The sequence below is a fragment of the Labrus bergylta genome, chromosome 22 (assembly GCF_963930695.1).
Source record: "Labrus bergylta chromosome 22, fLabBer1.1, whole genome shotgun sequence".
Taxonomy (NCBI): Eukaryota; Metazoa; Chordata; class Actinopteri; order Labriformes; family Labridae; genus Labrus; species Labrus bergylta.
Genome location: NC_089216.1, coordinates 20,736,509 through 20,762,714, shown reverse-complemented (window position 1 = coordinate 20,762,714; position 26,206 = coordinate 20,736,509). Strand labels below are relative to the sequence as shown.

General features: G+C 39.6%; 2 protein-coding genes and 1 long non-coding RNA gene across 6 annotated transcripts; 2 read left to right on the top strand and 1 right to left on the bottom strand.

The window, feature by feature from the left end:
• Positions 1-6: 6 nt before the first annotated feature.
• Positions 7-16,133, top strand: LOC109990618 (zona pellucida sperm-binding protein 3). Of its 2 annotated transcripts, none has more exons than XM_020642795.3 (9): positions 7-534; positions 1,162-1,289; positions 1,705-1,808; positions 1,948-2,125; positions 2,356-2,473; positions 3,191-3,282; positions 3,423-3,541; positions 3,682-3,797; positions 14,634-16,133. In XM_020642795.3, exons 1-8 carry the CDS (start codon positions 211-213, stop codon positions 3,768-3,770), a joined length of 1,152 nt encoding a protein of 383 aa, XP_020498451.1. In that variant the 5' UTR covers positions 7-210; the 3' UTR covers positions 3,771-3,797; positions 14,634-16,133. The 2 variants fall into 2 exon arrangements, with proteins under 2 accessions (XP_020498451.1, XP_020498450.1); XM_020642794.3 differs by lacking the exon at positions 14,634-16,133 and adding an exon at positions 11,142-11,396.
• On the bottom strand, positions 14,343-18,073 carry LOC136177341 (uncharacterized). Of its 2 annotated transcripts, XR_010664974.1 has the most exons (3): positions 17,939-18,073; positions 15,027-15,129; positions 14,343-14,821 (listed from the first exon to the last, which is right to left on the bottom strand). It is a non-coding gene; the product is annotated as an uncharacterized lncRNA (long non-coding RNA). The 2 variants fall into 2 exon arrangements; XR_010664973.1 differs by having other exon boundaries at positions 14,343-15,129.
• On the top strand, positions 17,953-26,206 carry epoa (erythropoietin a). Of its 2 annotated transcripts, none has more exons than XM_020642792.3 (5): positions 17,953-18,057; positions 22,879-23,009; positions 23,141-23,227; positions 23,383-23,547; positions 24,454-26,206. In XM_020642792.3, the coding sequence occupies exons 1-5, from the start codon at positions 18,045-18,047 to the stop codon at positions 24,604-24,606; spliced, it is 549 nt and encodes a 182-aa protein (XP_020498448.1). In that variant the 5' UTR covers positions 17,953-18,044; the 3' UTR covers positions 24,607-26,206. The 2 variants fall into 2 exon arrangements, with proteins under 2 accessions (XP_020498448.1, XP_020498447.1); XM_020642791.3 differs by lacking the exon at positions 17,953-18,057 and adding an exon at positions 18,071-18,509.

The window sequence follows — 26,206 nt, the reverse complement described above, 5'->3', positions numbered from 1 at the left end:
AGCATGTATGGATCATGTAGTATCAGCTTTATCAGGGGTTGTATAGAATATTAATGGTTAATTAAAATCTTTTCGAGTCGTAACGATACCTAATTCTTGGTTTTCCAATGTTTCAGCAGACTTTGAAGGCAGCATCTTCACATTTCATCACACCTGGCTGTGATTAATTTCCCTCTAAATACATCGCGTGCTTGTTATTTTCGTTGTAAAATGACGACGCTTGTAAGATATACCGTTGTTGTCTGTCTTTTCGTGTTCTTTCTGTATGTCAGTGGCGTTTCTAACGATGAAAAAAGAGGTGCTGTAACAACCCCAGAGGAAGCCCGTGGTCTGAAAATAAAGTGCGGAGAAGTCAAAATGACAATAACCATAAACCGACGGTTTTTCAAGGAGAGTTGTTTTCCGTTCAAACCTGAATATGTCCGACTCGGAACAAACACATCACACCAGAGTTCATGTGGACCAAAGGCAGAGATGTCAGAGTTTGAAATGGTCATATCAACTGGATTACAAGAATGTGGGACTGAGTCCAGAGTAAGTAATGAGGTCATGGTAAGGTCAAGTTAAGATAAAGTCACACAATTAAAAGTCAGGTGTATCTAGTGTTTAGTTAAGGCTTATAGTATCGGAAAATAGCTTAACATTTAATTTTCTACTAAATATTTAATTTCTGATAATATGATGCTTGCCTGTTGGCTACAGCATCAACAGTGGCCATTGTGGAGTCTTGTGGGGGCCCACAGCAAACATTTACAGGGGGCCCCTCCAAACAGTGTTGTAAATAATCTGACACCATCACACTTTTTTTTTTAGCAGAAGTTATGTTACACAAGCATCTTTCAGTCATATGAGTGAATGCTGTCATATGGGGCCACTTAGGGGGTTTCCTACTGTCATTGCAAACTTTCCAAATTTTGAGCCACTGCTGTGGCTACTACTGGCCTGGGGCCCCACGTTGCCTGCCTTGCCTGTTGACAAGCAGCGCCTCTGACTACTCCAGACGTTTACCCTGCCTCTGATTCAATAGTTTGAGCTAATTTAAATACTTTTAGATAAATTACCCTCATAACTTTATCTTTGCAGTAATAACAAAACATTATTGATTCAATCCAAACGTAGGTATGTTTCACTTCCTATTCCTTTATAATTGGTCATTTCAAGGTATATGGTGATTGGCTTGTCTATACCAACAAGCTTGTGCTGTTTCCTGCTGTGGTTCCCACCTCTACAGGCAGTCTGTTAGTAAGAGGAACAACAACTGTCATACCCGTTGAGTGCCATTATAAAAGGTAAGGCAATGTTTCTGTATTTTGATTGGTCCATGTATGTTTGGGACAGCTGTGGGTCAGTTGGTAGAGTTGGTGGTTGGGGGTTTGATCCCCAGCTACATGTCCGATGTGTCCTTGGGCAAGACACTTAAACAAAAGTTGTTCCTGATGCTTCGTCAGGTTTTTTTTGGTGTGTGAATTTGCATGAATGGGATGAGTTACCTCTGCCTTCAGTGTGTAAATGAGTGTGAATGTGTAGGTGTGACCTGCAGTGTGACAGGTAATCAGAAGTACAGAAAAGTCCATTTACCATGTACAAATCTTTTTCTGGTTTCTTGTGCTGAAACATTTCTTACAGGAACAAGGTCAACAGTTTCTGTCAGGCTTCGCTAACTCTTTTTTTTTATTTTTTAAAACCTGCATTGTCTGTGTGCAGGAAGCAGACAGTGACTGGGGAAGCATTAACCCCAACATGGCTACCTATGACTTTAACTATCAGTGCATTTGGCCTCCTGCACTTCTCCCTGCGTACCATGGAAGGTGAGATCACCGTCATTGAATCCTGACGTAATCTTTCTGTGTAAGAAACAGATATGTGTGTTTATTTCTCTATGTGTCATACTTATTATAATGGGAATGAAAAAATATATTTGTGTATGTTTTTCCTTGTCGTATGTAGATGGCTGTTCCTCTACGCGTCGCTCCTCGGTGTATCAACAAGGGGAAGCTGTGTTTTTGGAGGCTGGTATCAAAGCCCCTCTTCACCCTTCTCTTACTCTTTATGTCGACTACTGTGTCGCTACGTTTAACCCTGACCCTCTCTCCATGCCAAGCTACAAGTTCATCACTAAGCATGGGTAAATATCTCATTCACAATTAAATTCTAAATGGAAAGAATACATTTTGACAATTCAGCACATGTCATATGGCGCAGTGGTAAATCCAATGACATGCTAGCCATATAATTTAAAGTATAATAAATTTTTAATCACAGCCAGGTGCTGTTGTCATTCAGTTTTGATTTGACTAAGTTGGACACATCATGTGAAATAAATGCCGTTCATTGATTCATGCTCTGTCATTACAGATGTCTTATGGACAGTATGGTGCCAGGCTCTTCTTCCAAATTCCTCCCACGGAAGCAAAATGACAGACTCTGCTTCAGTGTCCAAGCTTTCCAATTCACCAAGGAGTCTGTGGATCAGGTTACAGAACTCCATATTTACAGTAGCTCATTACTTTCTAGGGATGTAACGATTCACTCAACTCACAATACGATTCTCTCACGATTTATTTTACAAAATGAGACTGGTGAAAAAAGATTCCTTAGGGGCTGCTAACCCGCTTGTCAGTGTAGTTTGGTCTTTTAATGTTTTTTTTCTCTCAACAAGGGGAGGTGATTGGAGCCTCTCATTGTGTAGATTAAATGCTGCATCATGTTGTTTGTGTTATTTGTGTAGTTCTCTGTCTTCTTGTAATATCTGCACACAGTTTTTGTCTCATCTGTTATCTTCTCACCTCTTTAATTTTCTGTCTTGGGGAAGCCAAAACGCTTCCACACCTCCAATTTAAAAGACGGTGGTGCGTCCTCAATTTCTAAATCTTGCTCTGCAGCTGCTGACGCTCACAATATTATTGCGATTCATTTTTCAGAGTACAGATGTGAACCATGACACCTTTGAATTGATTCATCATGATTTTATAATTAATCTTTACATCCCCATTACTTTCTGCATAAAATAATTGTTTTTGAAACAGTAATCTGTGTGCCTCAAACTTTTCTTTTGTGACCAAAAGATTTATGTTCCTATTCAATCTACAGTTTTCTTTGGTTGTTAAACAGTATACATATGCATTGTAGTTAATATTGCTCAATTGAATATTGCATTACTTTATTAAATTATCCAGCTTTGTTATTCTAGATGTTCATCAGCTGCCACCTGAGGGCCACTCTGAAAGAACACTCACACAGCCATATGAATAAAGCATGCTACTTTCATAGACCCTCATTCAGGTGAGGCTGCCAAACTGTTGATGACCTTTAGTAGTCAAATCAGTTCATCATGATCTCTTATTCTGCTCTTGATTTTTTTGTTTCAGCTTATTTAGTCCTGTGATGTAAAGTGTAATTAGCTGGATATGTCTGTGATTCAGGTGGCGTTCAACAGAGGGAGACAATGCTTTATGTGAGTGCTGTTACTCCGATGACTGCTTGAGTCACACTGGTGAGGACAAGAGCTCAGCTGCTGGACACAGACCTAAACCAGATGCAGGTTCTTAACCCCTACACAAATTTTAATTTAACCAGTTGTGTTAATATTAAATGATAGCTTGATCATAGCAACGTGTGCATTTTATTAATATCTGAACAAGGTCACCAAGCAAGTCTATGTGTGTTTGTATTTTTTAACAGAAAGGAGGCATGAGGCAGATACAATAGTTGGGCCACTTCACACCCTTCCACGCTCCCATTGGACTGGGGATCTGTTGGTTGATCACTAGAGGGCCCGTCTCCAACCTAACAAATAGGTGGGTTCAAGGACTGTAGAGACCCACACTATGAGTTTGACAATCAAGCATCCACCATATGCTGTCTTTTCATGACTCGTCGTGTCTCTAGTGAAGTTGCTGTACGAGAATGTATAATCCAAAATCATGGATTTAAAGATGTTACATCAGCTCTACACATTTCTTCTTGGAGATAGTTACAAAATTAAAAATCCCAACATTTGAGATTCATTTTTACTACCTTGCAGCAGCAGTTTACTCTATCATAACAACTGCTCCCCAACACACATCATCCAGCTACAGGCAGACATTTTTAGCAGAAGAAATGAAACTTCTTAAATGTAAACTGAGTAATTGACTTGAATAAACTCATGTTAGGATGAGGGGATTATTGCTCTCAGGCACAAGATCTTTTTACCATCTCAGGTATTATTTTTTTACAAGACTGGCTGCTATATGCAAAATGTTTCCACTGAAACATCTACTTTAGTTAGAAATTGACTAAACCGATGTTCTATATATTTAGTTGTGTACTTACATTACCTCAAATATTTCCAACAGTTATCAAAGCCAGAGAAATCCTTAACTTTGTAGCTGTAAGGTGGTAGACAAGACATCTTTATTGTTGCCGTGGAAAAACAGGATGACACGTGAAAGACTGCTACATATGGAAGCTGGAACTGCAACTGAAAGCTATTATACATATTGCTATATGTGCTGCTGTTTTGCTCACTCACATTCAATAGGGTCAACTCAGAGAAATGTTCATGAGAGAGGTGAGGGTGGAGTAGTAGACAGAATCACTGCCATGGTTGCCCGTCAGCCTCAAGGTCATCTTTGGTTTTGTTTTGATTAAGAGCCCCCTGGTGGTGAAATGTACATACTGTGAAGAGGTTTGCAGTGGGATATTGAAGATGGGATTACCTAAACCTTTTTTTTTTTTTTGTTGGCAAATTATAATCTCTGAATTTAAGTTATTAGTGTAATGAATGGTAGGGACTTAAAATGGTATTGTATATACTTGAGAGAAATTCTGGTTTACATTCTATATTGAGAGACATGCTTCTGCGGGACTGCGCCAAGTCCCTACGGACTGAGCTACTGCCGCCCCCAAAACAATAGTTCTTTGGTTATTTTATGTTTTAAAATGTTTTTGAAATGAGGCCAGAAATCTTGTCTGTATATATGTGTGCTGTCTGGGACCAACCATTTATTTTCATCGTGACTGAAGAATGGCTAGTTTTTTACTCGTCCATTAATATTGATTGCTATGAAAACAAATCCCCAGGGACTTTTCACAAAGAGTTTGAAGGACAACAATGGAACCTAAAATATCTCTGAGGCAGCATGCATACTAGAATAAACAGACATTCGAGGAAGAATGGGGCAGCTACACAGCCATACACACTATGTGCTTTACATCCCCGGTCGGCAGTAGAAGCACTTGTCTAGTCCTGTGTGCTGTAGTGACAGAGCAAATGGATTACCCTGGTAGTAAGCTTATGTTTTATCCAGATCTAAAATATACTGACCTTTTTCTAACCCAATGCAGATTTATCAAAACTTATCCAAGTGTTAGCAAAAAACAATATTCTTTAGTTGAGTGGGAATATTGTGGCTTGAGTAGTTGAAGGTGAGCAGTTGAGGCTTGAAATGTGTGACACTTTTTGTAGAAACAGAAAAGCTGACATTTGTTTTGTCAAAAGAACTACTGCTTTTAAATGTTATTGTAGTATTAGGTTAAGCAAACTTATTTAATCTAGAACAAGAAGTCGGTATGCTCCTAAAACACATCTGTTTGCATTCTGAAATACAGTTATTTGCATGCATGGATGGAAAAATGCAACTTGGAAAGTTTCAGGACAAAGTTTCTTATTTATATCAGACATTTGATTATGTGCAACATGCAACAAATAATGTATTTATATTTTAAAAAGTTGATCACACATGTCTAAAAATGACGCTGTTATTGATCATAATGTGGAAGGTAAGCCACAGAACATTTAGTTCAGTTAAAAGAAAGTATACCACTATTGTTATCCAGATTTAGTGTCGCAGTATTTACAGCTGGTCGCCTATGAGTTACCTGTCAAAGCCATTATTTAACTAATTATTTTCTACATTAAGTGATTGGGAAAGCGTGTATTAGTTGCAGTTAGTTATTGGTGAATACTTTCTTGTGGTGTCGGCCAAATGTCCTGACCAATGTGTTCCAAGGAGTGTGTGATGCAAGTGTTGGTCTTGGCTTAACAAATCAGTGTTGTTTGATTTTTCCCTTAGTTGGCACGTTTCAACATAGAAAATGAAAGCATTCCAATATCAAGGTCCTCCTAGATTGTTAAATCGTATTCCTTTAATTTAAGGGACATGCCACTTTTGTTTTGGGGGAACATAATATTGACCTCATTGTTCTGGGTACTATTGATAATTGTAGCTGTCCTATAAGATACCATTCATAAGCTTCAAGAGGAGGGGTTGACTTTACCATGAACCTTGGCCAAGCTGAATCTACTCTTTATAGTACAAACAAAGCTTTGACTGTTACCTGCATAAATGCCAAATGTAAATACTAGTGAAATACTTACAACTATCCCTGTGTTTGTAACAAGTCCCTCAAGAATCCAAAATGAATCCTAAAAAGAGCTGGTTGTTCAACACTGAATTGGCACCCTTTGGTAAACTGCCAAACATGCTGATAACTAGCTTGAGCTTCACCTGACAACATCAAACTGTGAAAGAATTGCAATTATATAGAGACCTCCGTCCAATAGATAAGATGTACGCATGTTGAGTGAGAAGGCATTACTTCACATGAAATAATTTTCTTATGTATTTTTAGGAATTTAGAGTTTTGTGTGACCCAATTTAAATTACATTTGTTTGAAACAGCTCCAACTTCAGTGCACATAAACATCATTGCTTTTTTTTTTTTTTTTTTTAAGAGAAACCCACCATAGGTAAAAACATTTCTGTCTCAGCTGCTTAGTGTCTGTATTGAGCTGAGGCTTAAGTGAGCTAAGGCTTATACACTCCTATTATGAGCTAATAACACAAGTTAACACTTTGAGCCAGCAACTACTACTGTAGCTGCCCAGTGATGAGTGCTGTGGGTTAAGGTCAGGTGGTCTCGTCAATAAACATGTCTGTTTTAACTCTAACAACACAAACGGGGCTGAACAAGAGTTGTGATTTCATGTGGAGAGATCCAGTGATGGATCATTGGAAAAATCCAACTTAAAATGACGGTTAATAACACATTCTGACAGATTTTTGCAACTATAGAGACCAGGGGCCCGTTTCTGAAAGAAGGTTGAACAAACCCTCAGTCTAACCCTGAGCTCTGTGTTGATTTACTCTCAGATAGGAAACTCTGAGTTTTAGGTTCCAATCAGCAGATTTAAGTTAAATCAACTCTGAGTAGGTTCACTCGGTGTTCAGCGCGTGCACCACGACGATAAAAAGCCAACATGAATGGAGCCCCGATTCTACGATTCACCATGGCAACAGGTGACAAAAGAAGAGATCCTCCTACTTTAACCATCTCGAAATAAAGTCTATCTTCATGCGGTCTATCTCAAATACTATTTTAATCAGATATACCTACATTTTAGAAAAATCTATTTTTTAAAGTACTATCTTTTAGAAAATTGTCTTATATCGTCCACCAGATTTATGTTAAAAGCAGTGGATTTCTGTACCGGGGTGAAAATCTAAGTTTATTTAGCTTGATGCTAACACATACTAAAAAAATGCCGTTAGCTGGCTAACACAACTGGAAAAGATCTATTCTACTTGACATACTTAACAAACAACACCGTATGCTATACTACAGGCATGTGTTTCCTAAACTGGAGACAAACTTAAAAACTGCTGACTCATGCTAGTCTGGTCTGCTGCTCTGATACATCTTTAGAAACAGTCAGTTCTCTTAAGAAGCAACATGTCTCTGTCTTTGTGTCTCTGTCTTTATGTCTCATTGGATGCATCCCTGTGCTTCCTTTTTTTGGGTGGTGGTGTGTAATACACTGATGAGCGTATTTTACCTGGGCCCATCGAGGCCCCTATGTCTTGTATTAAATTAAAAACATCCGGAATCCAAACTAACTACATAAAAACAGTAAGATAAGAAACTGTAATTTAACACCCACAGAACAAAGGAGCAAATGTGCATAGATTGGGTGAGCGTTGGATTCTAGCTGCCAAGAGTGGAAACATGTCACCAATCAGTAACAAGTAGAAAGTTTTAAATCTAGATTTGTATTGCTGATTCAGCATTTTACTCAATAACTACAACATATTTACATTTCACTTCAATATTGTACATGTATGTATAACTTTTATTGAAAATGAATTTTAAAAATGTATTCAGTGAAGGTCTGTCTTTCTGAGGGGAATGGGTGGCACCCCCCTAACACCCTCTATAGACCAATCGCCAATGTTGACAGTAAGATGTAAGGAACATGAAATTGTTAACCAAACCAAGAAAACTACTGTTGAGAGAAAGTCAAATCAATGTATTTATTTGTAATTAGATGTTCTTTTAAAATATATTTATAGTATAGTAAAATGTATTTATGGTAAACAATTTGAACTTACCCTAAAAGGTTTTGGGAAATGTACAGCCTACCATTAACAGCTGAACAGGAAGTATATTCAGGGTCAGCAAGTCAGGAAAATGCTAGACAAGATAGCCAGACGAGTGTGTGGGGGCATGAAGTGGAAGTGACAATCTATGAGAGGCCCATTAGATAACAGAAGGTGAGACTAGAGGCAGCTGGGCCATGAAGAATACCACACATGCAACTTGGATAGACCAGAGCATTCCAGATACGAGGAAAAAAAACAATGACACAGCAGCAAAGTAATGCTCACAGAGCAGCAGGAAGGGATGTGATGTTGTAATGGTACATCATTCAAGGCAATTCTGATTGTCATTGAGAAATTCATTTTAAATAAACCGTACGTGCATAGGAAGTCGAGTGTAAGTAATCAAACAATTTATTTGAAGTTATCAAGAACTCCTTTCCAAAAGTGGCATGCTCAATTAATTACACCACAACCATCCAGTAGGATCCAATTCAATCTTTGAGCCCATCTTCTATGACCTGAAGACACCATGGCCTGTCAAGGCAACAGCCGAGGGATTCCCAGGTAGTCAGTGAATTATTTCTGTGTGGATAAAAATAAATTCTACGTCTGGAGTATAAGCATTGTAAACGTTTGTTAAAAATTGATAGTATTGAAATTGTAACATTATTTCAAAATTAATAGTAAAATAGCTACGCGGATATAATTGTATGTTGTGTTTCTTATGTAATTGACAAACATGTTTGAAATTCATAGCACTATGAAAAGGAATAATCACATGATTGGCTCTCAGTACTGAACCAAGGGTTCCATTAGAAGGTCAGGGAGTTCACCTCTCTATGGATTTATTTGAAGATTTGTCCAGAAATTTTTTTCAGAGGAATTGTTACTAACATTTGCCATTATATTTCAACTTGTCAGATGTAATTTAAATATTTCCAATCTTTAGGTTTGTGACTTAAAATTTGCAAGACAGATATTTCTATCACCTTCAGGTGTATTAAATGAATTGAAAATTATTGTATCCTCTCCATTGGTCACTAAATGTTTCCACAGGCCACTCACTTATTAATTTATTGTTTCTTACATCTTTGTCACCTCACAATTCAGTCACTCTGAAGTCGGTGGAATCAGAGTATGAGTATGGCATATATCCTATTTTTTTGTAACCGTTGACTATATAAAACATATATATTAAAAAACAATCTGCCATGGTTGCAGCTGACCTTAAATGTTATATTGACAAGCCAAACGTATCCTGAAATTGGTGGGTTGCATGTGCTTTCCATCCTGTAAGTTATACCTGCTAAATATCAGCATTTTCACTTTGTCGTCTTTAGAAAGTTTAGCACTCTTGCAATAGAATGAATCACAAATCATAACCGTTCAAAGGTAAACCCTCCCATAGAGAATAGCGTGGCTTTAGACTGCTATCCTTGTTTTGACGTATTTGCTATCTGGAGCTCTGAAACACCAGTAACCTGCCATCAAGTTGCAGGAAAGTGTGGGCATTGGGACAGAGGGGATTTGATGTTGTACCCATTGGCCAAATAAGAGTGTTTGTGCGGTGAGAAACACCAGTGATGAGGCTCCTGTCCTGGAATGATCTCTCGCTTGTGGACATCATTGGGGACCAATTTCAGGTCATTAGAGTGGTATGATTCTGGTCACTGTGAATGCCTGCAAGCTGAAACAACTTCCGACTTCGTCACTGTCTACTGTCTTGGCTCCTGCCTTGGCTCCTGTGTCCCTCACAGTCAGTCCCCCTATTCTTTTATGTTAGCTTCCTGTCTTGTGTCGCGCCAGAGGAGTAGACCTTGCTGGCTGTTTGCCCAAAACTGGGATGAGAAAGCAAAACAGCCGCAAACACAAACACACTCAAACGCACAGATGTAAAAATTGATGATATAGTCTTTCACTCATGAAGTCATTTGCATCACCACTGGTCATCTTTGTTTATTTGTTTGGGTATTTTTAAGTCTGGCACAGAGAAAGTACATTCACGATCATCCCCAAATTTACAAATCATTCTAATTCCAATAACTGTGTCCCATTCCAACCAAGGAGTCACTGTGACTGGACTCCCCTGCCCCCGCACTCCCCACACATCCCTCACCTCCCACCCCAATCCCCTGCCCTGGCCACGAAGCATGGCTTGCAGCACGTACCTTGTCTCCCTCTCCTCTCTCTCCTCTCTCTCTCTCATGTTGGCTCAGACATAAGCAAACAGCCCTTTGAGCAAACAGTTCAACAATCAGTCAACATTGTATTCAGCTAAGCTCTGCAGCGACCATAAAGCTGACTCACACAAGAAAGACTGTAGTTCAAAAATGTAAAGGCATCCAGGAATGTATGGAAAATGACCTTGAACATGTTCTTTCATTTTAATTCAATGTTATTATTTATCACAATTCATAATTAAGACATCAGTAAGCCACTTACTGATTTGTCCTTCTTTTCATATTGACATTACATTGTTTCCCCTCCAATCCACTTTATTTACGTATGAAATTTTAACAAAGTGCTTAACATTGAGTTATTATTGTTAATCACTTTTTGCGACCTGGTTGTATTCATTATTTTTTTTCTATTTTCCCCTTTAACCTTTTTATTTGTGTTTCCTTAAATACACATCCATGTTTGCTTGATGATCACACAAATCACAGCTCAAAAACAGTAAGCATGGAAACGTGTTAGCTAGTAACTGTTATCAGTGTTTCAAAGTATTTGTTTGAGTGAAGCTAAGTGTGTCAGTTGACATTGCATTTTGGCTCCTAGGAATGCATATGCAAACGTTCTCTAATTTCCTGTCTGACGGACGAGCCTCCTGCACGCCGCCTCTATGACATACGGTGGGGACTTCTAGGAAGAGTCTATATGTTTCCTTTACTCTGGCTCCAAAGGGACGGCCTGGGGTCAGGCTGAGGGCACGGGACATAAACACAGCATGGAGAGCAGAAGAGAGAATTTCTTTGACATATTTGAACTCAATCACACTAAATAAATGGATAGTCCCAATTTGATAATCATGAATTATTCATTTATTACATCACATCATTTTGACATTTTATGGAAGTATATCTGCTCCAATCTATAAGTCTTGATAAAATTAAATTTTGTGCTATTTGTAGGTGAAGCCATCCTGGCTCATGTGTTTGTATTGGGCTTATTTGTTCTATTGTATCACAAGGAAGCCGTATTGAGAGATACCTATTCTAAGAATGTTACCACGGACGACCTCAAACACTGGTGCTGTACATTGACAACTTCTTTGAAATAGCCTGCACGGTTTTGTAGCAGATGTTCTATTGTTGATTAATAGCCGGAACAGATTACTCTTTGTTGTTGTTTTCATGAATGTGAGTCATTTTGGATTATAAGGTTAATTTAATCAAACTTTTTTTGCCCAATGGAGGACTTCAGGTATGGGTATAGCTCAAGTCTGGATATGCTTTTTCCTAAAACTCAACCAAGTTACTAGTGTTGAATTTGCTCATTTTTTATATATATAGTATGTTCTCATTAATTAGAGAATTAAAAGAATTGAAACTCCTGAAACATGCATCATCAGCAGCAACATTTTAAATGTTTAGAGGCCTTTTTTTATAGTGTAAAATATATAGAGAAAAAATAGAGATTTTCTGTAGTTTTTTAACCAGGGTCAACTAGCGGTCAGGCCCGGCATCAACTTGTTGTTGTCAGAAGACCTTATGCTGTGCATGCTTAGTTTCCTTTCCTTTCCTTTCCACGTTGACCAAAAAGGACATTAAGCTCATCCGCCAACAGACTGTACAATGAGCATGACTGGTAAGGATCAGGATTTCCCAGAGAAGGTCAAAAGAGGGAAGTGCTCACTTTATATCTTTGCTGATCCATTAAAGATTATTTTGAGATGTCTGCAGAATCATGAGAGTTAGTTCATTTGCTTTTCTGTTCTTCATCACCATTAGTCATCTTGTGTAACTCTTCTTCCTCATGTTTATTGTGGTATTACTCTTGCTTTCTGCTATTGATTTCTGTTTCTTGAACTCAAGTTTAATCCTGTAATGAGAAAAAAACTAGTGTGCACGAAAAAAATATGTAGTGTTGTGGCATCATGTATATGAAGAAAAAGCCATGTTGATGGTTTTCATTTAACAATGAGAATGGCTTGCTTGGTAGGGCTTACCAAAAACGTGTTTTAGGGCTGTAGAAATACTTGTTCTGTACAATACTTCATATAGCAGGCCTACTCAACTGAAAATGTGGCCCCCCTGAACAATAGAGTTGAATAGCCCTGTCCTATAGCATGGGCATTGGGACCAATCAGAAGGATCCCTGGATACATGTGGTATATGAGTCATGTTTCGCACCATTTGGACTATCATTTAAAGCCTCAGCTGGCCCTTACCTGCTTCAAATCAACTCTGATGAAAAGTGTGGGTTGCTGTGAGGTAAGCTAGCTAGATGGCTGGGATAGGAGGAATAAAGATGTGATTGAAGACCTTTTTTGAAAATTGCAGAAGACAATCACAGCAGTGCTGATATTCAGTACAACATCATAACCTTGAGTATGATATGTATTTTAAACTACAGTTCTACAAGTGGCAAATAGAAGTAAAAAGCAAAAATAACTGACGTATTATTTTGCCTAATCAACTCAACTAGCACCACAACATTACTGAAACTGGACTGTTGCCTATCAACCCAAACATTTTCCTGCATTCTTGCCACTTTGTTTGGTCCACGGATATAAAGCAACCAACCAGTGAAATTTGTTTCTTGTGTGATTCAGTCATTTTATTTGTCTAGACTAATATTGTTTCCTGCCATATTGATGAAAAGTATTAACACTTGAGGTGGAGAAATACAAATAGTGAAAAGTCCAAGTGATTTATATCAGTCTTGTGGGATGCCTCTTATACAATCAGATTGCTTGCTTGCTCGGTTGGAAGTTGCTGTTGTATAAACTCCCACTCCCCAGGATCCCTTTTCAATGGTTGTGTTTTCAACCACATACAAATGTACTGTGTATTGCATACTCAAACAGTATATACTTTATATTAACCTCCATCCATTACATCCATTACTGTCTCCGTATATGGGGCCAGGTCGCGGTGGCAGCTGGCTAAGCAAGTTGCCCTAGCAGTCCCTCTCCCCAGTGACATATTCTGGCTGCACATTGGGGATCCCAATGTGTTCTTAGGCCAGAAAGGATATATAATCCCTCCAGTGAGTTCATGTCCCAGTTGGACATGTCCGGAAGACCTCCAAAGGAAGGCGACCAGAAGGCATCCTAATAATAAGCTCAAACCACCTGAACTGGCTCCTTACCCTATTTCTAAGGCTGAGCCCAGCCAACCTTTGGGGAAAACTCTTTCAGCTGCTTTTTAATAGGATCTCATTCTTTCGGGCACTACCCAAAGCTCATGAACATAGTTGAGGGTTGTGAAGTTAGACTGACTGGTAAATCCAAAGCTTTGCCTTTCAGCTCAGCGACGCTCTGGCACAATGTCTGCGATACTGTTGGCGCTGCCCCAGTCCATTTGTCAATCTCACAATCCATTTTACCTTCTATCGTGAACAAGACCCTTAGATACTTGAACTCGCCTCACTTGAGGCAGGGACTCACTCCCCACCCGGAGGGAGCCATCTAGTGTTTTCTGGCAGAGAACCATGGCCTCAGACTTCGCGGTTCTGACACTTATACCAATGCTTTACACTTGTCTGCAAACCACCCCAATGCCTGCTAGATGTCCCAGTCTGAAGAAGCCAACGGGACACTATCATCTGCACAAAGCAGAGATGACAACCACCTGGTCCTGGACCTCTGCCAAGGATACAGCTGAAGCTTCCCCTGGCTCATCAGACTCTGCCTTCTCATAGGAGGACGTGTCAGTTGGGTTCAGGAGTTCAGGAGAAATAATAATAATTTAATTGCTTAAGAAAAGACTAGAACCAGTATCATTTAATTAGGAAAAAAACGTTTGCCAGACCATGTTGAAAATATAAAAGCTTTATTAAAATAAATAGATGAAATAAGAGAACAACCAGTGAGTTGCTTGGATCAGGGTCACCCACTGTGCCCAACCTACCAAGCTACCGCCCTAGTAAAACTAAAGAAGAGTTTGGTCAGCTTGCAGACACTATGTGGTGCTGCCTGCCAGTTTGAATACAGATTATTTTGAAAATGTCTCTCAGCATCTTCAGGGTCATTATGCAGACGGTGCTGTTCTGTCCAATGGTCACCCATCATCAGAGCCTTTTGTGGTGTGTTGCTACATATTTTAGGTTCTTTCTGCCCCTATTGAAGAATGGCACACGGGTCGGAGAGCTCCTTGCTTCTGAACGATGGAGGCGTCACAATCCATCAGCTCCTCTTCATCAGACATCATGTCCACTGTGACACCACTCCAGATGTCCATTTCCTCTTCGACCAAGACAGCAGGTGTAACACAAGTACTACAATTAGTACTGCTCTGTGGGGTTGACACGTTAACAATACATTTTTCTTTCATTGATCTCTCAAATGTGTTTAATAAACACTTGTATTTGCATATTTATGTATGTCTAATAATCCAGTTATTGATGAAAAATGTCAGACTGATTTACAATACTATATCAGATCATTCACTGTGCAACAAATGTACAGCACAATCTAAACCTTAATCCTTAAAATCTTACCCTCTTCCTTCTCTGTCTACTCCGACCGCACTCTTCATGGCTGCTGCCTAAGCAAAGTCTGGCTGACTGTATCTCTAGTTCCTCCAGACACTCTTGTTAATGTCTTACAGGCAGCAGGGGGAAAAAGAGTTACACCACAGAAAAGTTAAAAAGAAAAGTTACTTTCTGACTCCATTGTTCACACTGTTCATATTCCGACATGCAGCTAGAGCTGTCACCATATGAGAAGTGACTGCCTGGTTGTGGGGCGAGCGCTGTCTGTCAATATATCTGCTTTTCTATAGCTCAACGTATTCCATTTACATGTGAAAACCTCACCACTCCAAGAGGCACAAGGGTTGGTTTTCTCACCTTGATGCTGCCAATTTAGGGCAATTCCTGGCAGTTACAGGTAATTATCTGTGTTGTCTGTAAATTCCTGTGAAGAGCTATTAAATTGAATTTCTATAACCATTTACAGTGTCGATGAGTGGTGAAAATTCCACTTGAAATTAATTTTACCACATAAAAAACATACAACAGTTTGGTTGCTTTTGTTTGTACGCTGCTTGTTGGCCCCCTGGCATCTCTGCCACAATAAAGTATGAAGAGCCACAATGCATTGTGGGGCAGTTGATATGACAAGTGAGCTCACGTAAAAAAAAAAGGCCAATCTTGTATACATCCATTCATGTCTAGTATACAAATAATTGCATGCACTAAATGTTCAACTTGACGTCGTACTTTGTATAAATAACCATCGCACGACTAGTAAGGGGGCGGCAGTAGCTCAGTCTGTAGGGACTTGGGTTGGGAACCGGAGGGTTGCCGGCTCAAGTCCTGGTGCAGACCAAATATGGAAGTTGGTCTGGTAGCTGGAGAGGTGCCAGATCGCTTCCTGAGCACTGTCGAGGTGCTCCTGAGCAAGGCACCAAACCTCCTCCCCACCACCAGCTCAGGAGCGCCTGCCGGGGGCGGCTCCGTCACTCTGACATCTCTCCACTAGTGCATGTCCATAGGATCCTGTTTGTGCATGTGTATATTTCAGCCTATGTGTGTGTTAACAGAGTGTAAAAAACATAATTTCCCCTTGCGGGATCAATAAAAGTAAATCTTAATCTTAAGGAACTTTGTGTTTGGTAGAAAAGATTTGGCAGGTTTTTCATGTTTTTCATCTCACATACTGAGGTCTGCTGCTCATCCTACAAATGCATGTTCCTTTGGGATGTGGCACCATTTAAAAGGGAAACAAACAGGCTTTCCAACGGTACAAGATGTATTGCCAAGAAGCATTGTTACAAAGAAATAATCTACCAGACACAAGTTTCCTTACTTTTTGTGCGATGGACACAGCCCAGTTCACCACCAAGATGACATGAACTATTCCTTCTTTCTACATCAACACAGCTGCACCTTGATCTCATCAGCTCAGCCGTTTCAAAACATTTTCCACTCAACCTGATCAATCAAGTCTTCATGAGCTTTTACTCGCAAAATAAAAAGATCCTCTGTGCCTGGAACTATCTGCATTTGAGTGTGTGTCTCCTGCTGTCACTACCAAGCAGGGTCATTGTGCTATTTAGATTTAGTTTTAATTAAGGATGGATGACAAGATGCAGACACAGGTACTGTGTAAAACATGCTAAACTGCAGAAAAGAAAGGACCTGAGCGTTTATGCACTCTTTGTTTTTTATCGTCAATGCACAATTGAACAGTGTTATTACACTTTGCAAGATCTCCTTATTTTGTGCTGTCCTAACTTTGAATTACACTGTAAAACGTATCATTTCAAAACCCTTCATTAGTAGTCTTCTGCTGTCCTAACTGAAGCACTGAAATGTTCCATAAATAAACTTGCCTTGCCTATCTGTTAACAGTGAATAACCAGACTGAAGGAAAATAAAGTGTGAGATTATATTTCAGTCCGTTTTAGATTTGTACTCCTTCCTTTTGGTTTTGCACAGCAGGGAATCACTTATCAATAAATACTGAAGTAAGTGAATGTACGCTGTATTATTCTTTTGACAGATGTTATGTGACGTGTATAATCATTCTGTCTCCAGGTATATAGAAGAAAGGCACCAACAGGCTGAGCTAAATAAACATATTCATCCTCACCAGTATAAATAACCAACAGTTTCAGTGCTGCTTGTCGTTTATATCTCTGAAATCAATGATATTGGCAAACTGACTGTGGTGGTCTGTAGCTACTAAGCCCTATGTAAATGTCGGGAATTTAGTTTTCGTTTTTTTTATCTTCCCACCATCAAATATCAGCATTTTCACGTGGATGTGTCAGCGAGCTTAAAACGTGTGAGTGTGTGTTTGAAGAAAAGGGGGAGGGGTGGTTGGGTGATTAAAGATAAACTTATGCGCCATTTATTTTGTCTACTGAAACACACACAAAGACTTCCTACTTCTCTGATGCTGTCATCAATAAAGTTTCAATCCTAAAGAAAAAATGAGAAGTTCTAGAAACTCATCCATGAATAGGCTTCATATCTGTTTGGCATCATTGACCAATGTGGTCCCTGAATGCGTCCTGGCCTGTGACGGATGCACCGACTGTCTTGTAGGCTTTTCAACCGTAGACCTAGTGTTCCTGAAATCCAGACTAATTTACCCATTGATGTCCATTGTAAATATTATCAATCACCAGCCTAAAAAAGATATTCTACTGTAATGACAGTTTCTGAAAATGATCGGAACAATGGATGGGAAGTCTCCGCACGGCTTTTTTAAGACAGTATTTACTTTTTAGGGCCAAATGTTTTATAAACAAGGATAGCCCATTATTTGGATAACAATGAAAGAAAACATTTTTTGCCTTAAGGGAGGAGGTAGTGAAGATTGTCATCATAGAAACAATGCAACTTTATTTTCAAAGTCATCAATAAAAAATCAAACAGGATCAGTTTTTAGAAACACCTACCGGATAAAGAGATCCACAAAAGAGCTTCGTTTCCAATTAAAGGCCAATAGACGGACCTAAAGGGCAAAACGCGAGGACCCTGTGAGGGGGAGATGCGGACACCGCTATGGAGTTTCCCAGTGAGTTATAGACATGCCTTCATAGGCTTTTTTTCCTCTCTGTGTACACTGGCATTAGTAGAAAGTCTTTTTCACGCTTTACGCACAGGGGAACTGCATGCATGGGTTGATGTTTAATCGCTCATCACGGTGCGCAAAAGGCGCGCCCTCGTCCTTGTGGGCTATCACGTTATCGCTATATCCTTAGGGGAGGTAAATAAAAGGTTTTGCACAGCGGTGATGCAAAGTCTGATAGGTGCCTGCTCTGCTAGTAGCACAGATATTTTTGACACGGATCTACGTGCCGGTCGGACTAGCGCAGTGAACCCGCGCACTTGGTTGTATGTTGGACTGACTGAATTTGACTGGTGTTTGGAACTGGATCATTGAACCCTGTGACTTTTTTCAATTCTTCCACAATGCTTTTAAAAGATGTGGCACCTATTTGCGAATGTTGCAGAAAACGGGTAGAGGTAAGAGCGCTTTTAATATTGCCTGGTCTGCTGCGTTTTGTGTCCATTACCCGTGCGCTCTGTCAGACTCTGTACGCTCGTTATTTTACATGTTTATCCGATATGGATTAAGTACGCAGCTATTTAGTATTCACATACCTTATGAGCACCACTTTAGTGTTATGGGCTCTTTCATCGAAGTGGAGTGACGCTGCATGTATGCTTATTTTAAATGAAAAACAAAAACACCCTACTAAATGGATCAATATAGTCTAAGATGTCAATATGGATCTGGCTTTACTTGAAAGTTATCCTCTGACTTGTGCCAAACTCCACATACCTTAAAAACACTTTCTGCATGCTTTCTCCAGATTGTAATTATTTACACCATTCATAAAAGAAAACACTGTCATGCTTCTTCCTAGAAAGCTGACTAATTGTAAAACATTATTTTAATAGCCATTAAACATTTGAGCTATGTATACAAATTCCTGTAACTGAAGTCATTTGACTGTAAGGTGATGGCTAAAAGATGAATTTGTTCATGTGATGTCTCACAGAGACAGTAACTTTAAAGCTGCTTATGATACCGAGGCACAGTAAGCATGCTATCCTATCTCTCACTGAGTTGGGCTTTAAACACTTTTGGAGTTACAGGTTTGATTCTCTCTCATAGTTCAAATGTGTTAGTAACTAGAGGCATGTGCAAAACTAATGGTTTCTTTTTCAGATTTTTTTTTACCTGTTTATTTTTGCTGTCCTGTTCACTGGGAAAACACCTCTGTCATTCTTCTCTAGCATGACACAGCATACCGGAAAGTCACTTAACGTGAAACCTGAATCAGCACTTTTCTGAGCTGCTATCGTACACTTTGTGTCAGCGGAAGTGAGCAGGTTATTAAATGCTGACAGTCATAAGGGATTCCAGAGAAGCTTAACAGGAAATGATGTCATGTGTGTGTGTGTCATCTAATAGCTACTTATTTACAAGTCTGCACTTTGTCACAGGGAAGACCCTTTCAAAATAGAGAGTGCTTTGTGAAGCAACCATCCCATTGCTGAGGTTGACTTTTAATAGAGCCGCCTTATCGGCTCCCTTTGCCACTTTAACCTTTTGTTCAAATATCTGAGCCCTTTTTGTGAAGATCAAATGGCACATGTTAAAGGTATCATCTCACGTGAGAATCCAGCCACCTTTACAAAGTATCTTGTCACATACCTGGAGTGAAGCCTGCCATTATCCAAAGTGCTGCCACTAGCAGACTACTGCTTCTGATTTAAAATAGCTTGTGCTTTTTTGGCAGCTGATGCTGGCATACTAAACTGTTACCTTTAAGTTTGGCCACTGTCCTGGATTGCAAATTCCAAAACGCCATGAGAATGTAGATAGAGAGCGCGTGTGTGGGCAGTTCAAGTCGACGCATTCTCACGTAGGCTGTGGCTTCACTAAGAGGGTCACTGATAATCCTCAAGCTCAGTCACATACACGCTTGTTTAGTAATGTGGCCGTATTTTAGAAAATAACATGTGCAGACGTCCCTTTGCTTTTGAAAGAGCTCCATGAATGGTGTGTGTTGAGTGAACTTGGGACAACATTGTTGATGTCAAGTTTTTATCCTGACTGATAATGTGGCAGACCTCCAGGCTTTATATAAACTTACAGTTTCCAGGGGGGTCTTGAAGAGACCACATGCACACAGATGTAAAGTTTGTGATGTACTTGTTTAAAAAAGCATACTAGTAAATTAGGAAGTGTCTTGGTAAAAGGGGAGATGCCACAGGATTTAGTCTGTAATGCTTTGAAATGAGTTTCTGTCCATTTCTATTTTCTTTCCTGCTCCTACTGTGTTACCATCATGAATAAATACTTTTCTCTGAGCATATGAGTGACTCTCATGGGCGGTTCTAGGCAGGGGCCAACACTGAGCTTGGTCCCCCCTGTGGCCACCCCTTCGAGCCCATACACAGTAACTCAAGAACCGGACTCACAATCTAGTATTAAATACTGAAACAAATATAAATCATGGTATTTAATGATGTGTGTTATTATTTGGCATAATATTTATATTTTTTTAAAGCGATCATCTTTGTCTATTTTTGACCTGGGTTTAATGTTCCCCTCTGACAAAACAACCGGCCCCAGTTTGACCCCCTCAGTAAAAGTGGTCTGGAACCACCACTGGTGACTCTGGAAATGTGCAATAATTCCCAGAGGAGTGCTTGCTTAGGGAATTAAAAAAAAAGGAGGTTGTTTTACTCTTATTGATATACTTGGAACAAGTAGCAGCTTGTGAAGTTACTGGACAGTTCATGCCACTCGTGTTTACAGAAAGTTTTCTGTGAAACACGAGTCATTTGTGCTTTTATTTGTCATTCAAAGTCTCCTCCAACATTGTCGAGGAAAAAGAGGTTAACCTGATATTACTTTTGACCCATTAAATGCCTGCTAGCAGTGCGCAGCTTATCGAATGCCGTGTAGTGCAGTCATGATATTTTGATACCTGGTGTTGGTTGTCACGATATTTCAGTTGTACAGACCTTCACTATTAGTTTAGCTTTTTTTTTTTTCAGTACTACTCAATTTGAGCTATTTGTCTGGGATGTCTGGGAACTTAATTAGCCTGTATCTGACCTTCCTATCTGGGAAGATCCTCTGTATCTCCTCTCATCCCTTTGCGTCACACATCCAGGTCGCTGTGAAAGAGTGCATTCAGCATGTGGCACAGAGGAACAAGGCTAGAGGCCCACATGACTCAAAACAGTGTAACCTCTCTCAATCCTTGGAGTTCATGTACAATTGTGCTTTCAGTGGATGTTATCGGTTTCATTCAGAGCCATTGGCAAGAATTTAGTAATGATATCACCATTAAGTGAATGAGACCAACTATTTGCCCAATTTTAGAATCACTCTGTAAATATCTTTTTGAGGTTTAATCAAGGATGCTGTCATTTTTGTATTTTCATGTTATCTGCTAGTTTCTGTACAGAAACCAGGATGATCACATGGTTCCTCTTGTGCCCCAGGCAAGAATGAAACAAGTGCAAAAACTGCTGAATCATGCTGATTTCAAGTTAAAAAAAGAAATCATACCTTCTGTAACATTCATGCAATCCAAAGTTAGGGCAGAAAACTAAATACCCGTCGCAGCACCAGAGGATTTAATCCATTTAAAAAATGGGGTTTTGTGACGGACACTGATAATTCAAATAATAAATAAATAAATAAATAATTAAATAAATAATTCAAATTTCTTGTTTAATAATGGCGGGAATTAAAGCTCCTGTGAGGAACTTCTGGTGTGTGTGGATGACACCTTGTCTCTTTGCTGCTGATCTTGTCCTGTGCCTGTGTGGGCCAGTAATTCTGACAAAGTCTTTATCAATCAAGTGTGTCACTAAATACAAATATTTGTAGATGTAAACATTGAAAAAAAGGCAGATTTTCAATATTCTGTGAATTGCTACCCCATAACAGCGTTTACAGGCATTGAAAATAACTCTGAACAAATAGTCTTACTTGTTCCTGGATGTCTTGTTTGCTTTTGACATCCATTAAGAGACATGACAATCAATTTCTGGTGAAAAAAAACTCCACACTGTGGCTTTAAAGCATTCATAGATTCATGAAATCAAATGTAATTCAAAGGCCTTGGTATCTTTCTGCACATGAGCTTCAGTTGTTGTTGTTTTTGTGTTCAAAGGGGGTTGAATATCATGCTTTGGTTACTTTCATTGTAAACTTTTCATTGTATTTGACTTAAATTACTCACCACTACATTGATTTTAGTGGGAATGCGAAAGGGAATGCACTTCGGCTGATTTGAATCACTTCAGCTTTTTGCTTACTTTCCCTGAAATGTTTCCTACACTGTGTGTGTTCAACTTTTGTTTAGTCATTGTGTAGGCAGTTCTTAGAGTTTGATGTGCTCACATTGCAAATATCAGAAAGCACTGTAGACTACTTCCCCCTTTCCCCTTGTGTTTGAAGTGTTCTGCTAAATGTGTTGGAATGAATTCTTCTCTTATCGATCTATATCAAATACTGCTTAATGACATTGTTTTTGCCTTCTTCATCTCCATCTCTGTCAGTCAGTAGACAGTAAAATTTAGGTCTGTCATTTATGCATTTGGTACAATTCCAGGCTAACAAAATAAATGGATTAAACAGGAGTTTATGAGTGCGCAGAAGAATAAAGAAAACCTACATGCTGAATAGTTTTATTGTAGAGGCATTCTATGAGCAGTTTCACTTCACAACCTTTAGAAAGCATATTGTGGTAGATACAGTAAAAGTCACACAAATACATACAGGACATACTCTTATAGATCCTTTTAGTTTTGCTGTTCAACTGCCTCTGATTGACTGTATTTTTAATATCTGTGACTACAGGACTGCTCGCTTTGCTGTTGATATTGTTGGAGTGGACCAGACCAGGCCTCCCATCCCCTTTGAGGCCAATCTGTGACCTGAGGGTCCTGAACCATTTCATCAAGGAGGCACGAGACGCAGAAGTGGCTATGGTGAGAGGAAACTGTATGCATGGACATATTGTGGTCCTGGAATCCCCTCTCCCCCAAATCCTGAAAGTTGATGCTTCATTACATAAAAGTACCCTCAACACTGACATTCTGTGTTTTCTTTGTTTTCTTAGAAGTCATGTAGAGAAGGATGCAGCCTGTCTGAGTCAGTCACTGTTCCCCAAACCAGAGTGGAATTAGATGTATGGGAGAAGAAAAATGTAAGTAACCACTTCAAACAGCTGAGCGTTAAAAGAGCGGACATCAGATTTAGTTTGGCTGTTATTTATCATTTAATGTGCTTCCTCTTAGTGTTTTAGTTCATTCTTAATGGAAGCTGAGCATATGCTTCCTTTCTCTCTCCTTCTTCAATAAGGCGCTGGAGCAAGCCCAGGAAGTGCAGACCGGCTTATGGTTATTAAAACCGGCCCTGAGCTTGCTGCAGACATCAGTCACCAACACGGCCCTGCTCAGCCACATTGATAACTCCATCCGAAACCTGCTCAGCATCAGCGCTGTGCTGCGCAGCCTCAACATCCAGGTAAGCTACAGCAGGTGCAGAGGTACAAATGAACTGAGCAGAAAGTGCGGCGCCATGTAGTTTGAGTATCTTGAGCTTCAGAATAAAAGCAGTGCTAAAGTTAACCATGTTCTTAGAAAGTGCCCGACACAGGTCCATGTTTGTTTTAGAATTTTCCAGGTTGTACTTACAACAGACTGTTAAACTCAGTCTACAAACCCATGTAGTTAAAGATACTAATAAATAAGTCATTTCAAATTGAATTCTATTCATCAGAAAGTGACTTCATTATAGCCCATGTATGCCTTCTATTTAATATAAAGTGGTTTTACTTTAGTTTTTTAAGGTATAAAACCTCCTTGGGTTAAAGAAGAAGAGATTTGATTGGACATTATTAAGCCTTACATGACATCGCTGTAGGCTCTGCATCCTGCTAATCACACGTATTCTAAGATTGCTGAAGTTGTTGCAGAACAGCCTAAAAAGGTTCAAAACGGGGGCCTGTGTTACACAAACGTAAGCTAAATGAACAGTTTGTGTTCCAGCAAAAAAGGGAATACTGGGAAAGTGAACAGTATCCTTACACATAAAAAAAACAAAGACACACATTGAATACAAAGTTACAAAGGGGTTATGAGGCCTGGGATGGAAAGGTTATAAAGTGATCCTGCCCTTACTAAGAAAATAACCAATATAAGAGTATTTTCAAGATAAGAGTGGTTCACAATAAGGGGTTGTGGTATTTACTTCACAAGCCGAGTGAGCATGAATCCTGTCAGTTAAATAAATACATTTCTGTAGAAAAGCTTGCAAGCTATAGTTCAAGTTTTTTTTTAGATTTCCCTGGAAAAGCATAGGAAACCCTGAAACAGATACAGAACTCCAGATTTAGACAACAACCATGTGTTTATTTGCATTTCCTTCCAGGAATTTACCCCACCAGCAAGTGCAGCAGGGCTTGAGGGAACATGGACGGTGTCCTCGTCCACAGATTTGCTCCAAGTCCACGTCAACTTCCTTCGAGGCAAAGTGCGCCTGCTGCTTTTGGATGCGCAGGCTTGTCAGCAAGATGTAAGCTGACTTCTCCTCTCCAGGTGAAGCTCATTTGTTTCCCAAGGCAAGAGGAGGGACTAGACACTGCTGATCTGCACGCTGGCTGCTGGAAGCTGTGTGGAAAGAGAAAAAAAAAAGATACAGCCATCCAAACACTGGGGGAGGAAGCTGAAAGCAAGAGGACAGCCCCAGCTAGGCTGTGGGTGGACAGGAGACGATTGCACTTTGGAATGTAGATGTAAAACATGAACATGATGAAGCACACACTGATCAAAATGAGGCCTATAGGAAAACACAACTCCAATAGCTGTTCCACTGGCACGTTCTTGCACTTTGTGTGAATGTACATTTGTGTGTGAGTTAGGACTGCAAGTCTAAATATGTACATAGTATGAATGTGGGATTTTGACCCGTCACCTCTTCAGAGTGAATTGTGGATTTTACAACAGTCAGTTGTCTTGTCCACATAATCCAATTGTACAAGAAACATTCCTCAAGTGCTTGGATAGAGTACATCACCACTGGGACTTTTCACTATGTGTACCATTCTGCCTTAGCCCAAATGTTCTGAAGACAGATGACTTTACAGCACACAGTCTTTGTCTAGATTGACTACACTGATACCTCTGAATCACACTGGCAACAGATAAATGCATAAACTCTGCAGTTCTGTGGTGAAGTGTAGACAGACAGTAGCTGGAAGTGCTGGAAAATGTTTATGTTTTACTTTGGCAACAGTGTAGTTTTAGTCAAGCATTGGATGTAGTTCTATTTATGTAGGCAATTGAATGATACCGTAAACTAGAACTAGTTGAAACATATTACCTTTCATACTATACGCTGCTTACAGATGCATAAAAAGCAATATCACCCTCGAGGTCGTGCCGCTGTTATTACCAACATCCTCGTGTGTTGGACCGAATCACAGACGTGCTGATATTAAGTACATCATCACTCCCTCTCATGTAATATTGAGTGAAACACCCAGAAAATATTGATTCCACCTGGAAAGTGGAGGATTGTGAAGTTGCAACATCCGTTTCCAATACCAGGAATGAGGCCTGACCCCTAAAGCCTGTAACATGTAACTATACCTAACTGAAATATGAATGACTGAATTACTCAATCTTTATTTGTACAGCACCAAATCATAACAAATGTTATCTCCAGACACTTTGCAGAAGAGCAGGTAAAGGACTTTACTCTTTGTGATATTCTTAACAAAGGCCCAACATTACTCCTGCATGAGCACAGGGCTAAGCAACATTTAGAAAAGTTACAGTGGCAAGTAAAAAAACGTCCTTTAAAGAGGCAGAAACCTCGAGCAGAACCAGACTCATGTTGATCAGCAGAAACTCTGTTGGGCTTGGAAAGTGGGATAGAGTGAGATGCAGAAAGAAAGAGACGGATAGAGAGAAACAGATCAACAACAACGAGGAATAAGAGTTATAGCTACAATTGTCAGTATCTGTAAAAAACGTGTGGTATGAGCAGTAACAGCTTAGTATGATAAAAGACTGATCAGTATAATAGAAACGGGGAGGTTTGAGTGTGTGAATTAGAGAGGTCGAAGTTGAGCAGCTGTAGGATTCACTTTGATATTTATAATAATGATTATGTGATGATA

What these genes read in the sequence shown, in the direction of transcription:
- epoa (XM_020642791.3), top strand. Translation starts at nt 18,488, where the DNA reads ATGTTGCAGAAAACGGGTAGAG. An exon ending in ATGTATGGGAGAAGAAAAAT is followed by an intron (nt 23,228 to 23,382) that starts GTAAGTAACCAC and finishes TTCTTCAATAAG; the next exon opens with GCGCTGGAGCAAGCCCAGGA. An exon ending in TGCGCAGCCTCAACATCCAG is followed by an intron (nt 23,548 to 24,453) that starts GTAAGCTACAGC and finishes ATTTCCTTCCAG; the next exon opens with GAATTTACCCCACCAGCAAG.
- LOC109990618 (XM_020642795.3), top strand. Translation starts at nt 211, where the DNA reads ATGACGACGCTTGTAAGATATACCGTTGTTGTCTGTCTTTTCGTGTTC. An exon ending in CCAAGGAGTCTGTGGATCAG is followed by an intron (nt 2,474 to 3,190) that starts GTTACAGAACTC and finishes TTGTTATTCTAG; the next exon opens with ATGTTCATCAGCTGCCACCT. An exon ending in CAGACCTAAACCAGATGCAG is followed by an intron (nt 3,542 to 3,681) that starts GTTCTTAACCCC and finishes ATTTTTTAACAG; the next exon opens with AAAGGAGGCATGAGGCAGAT.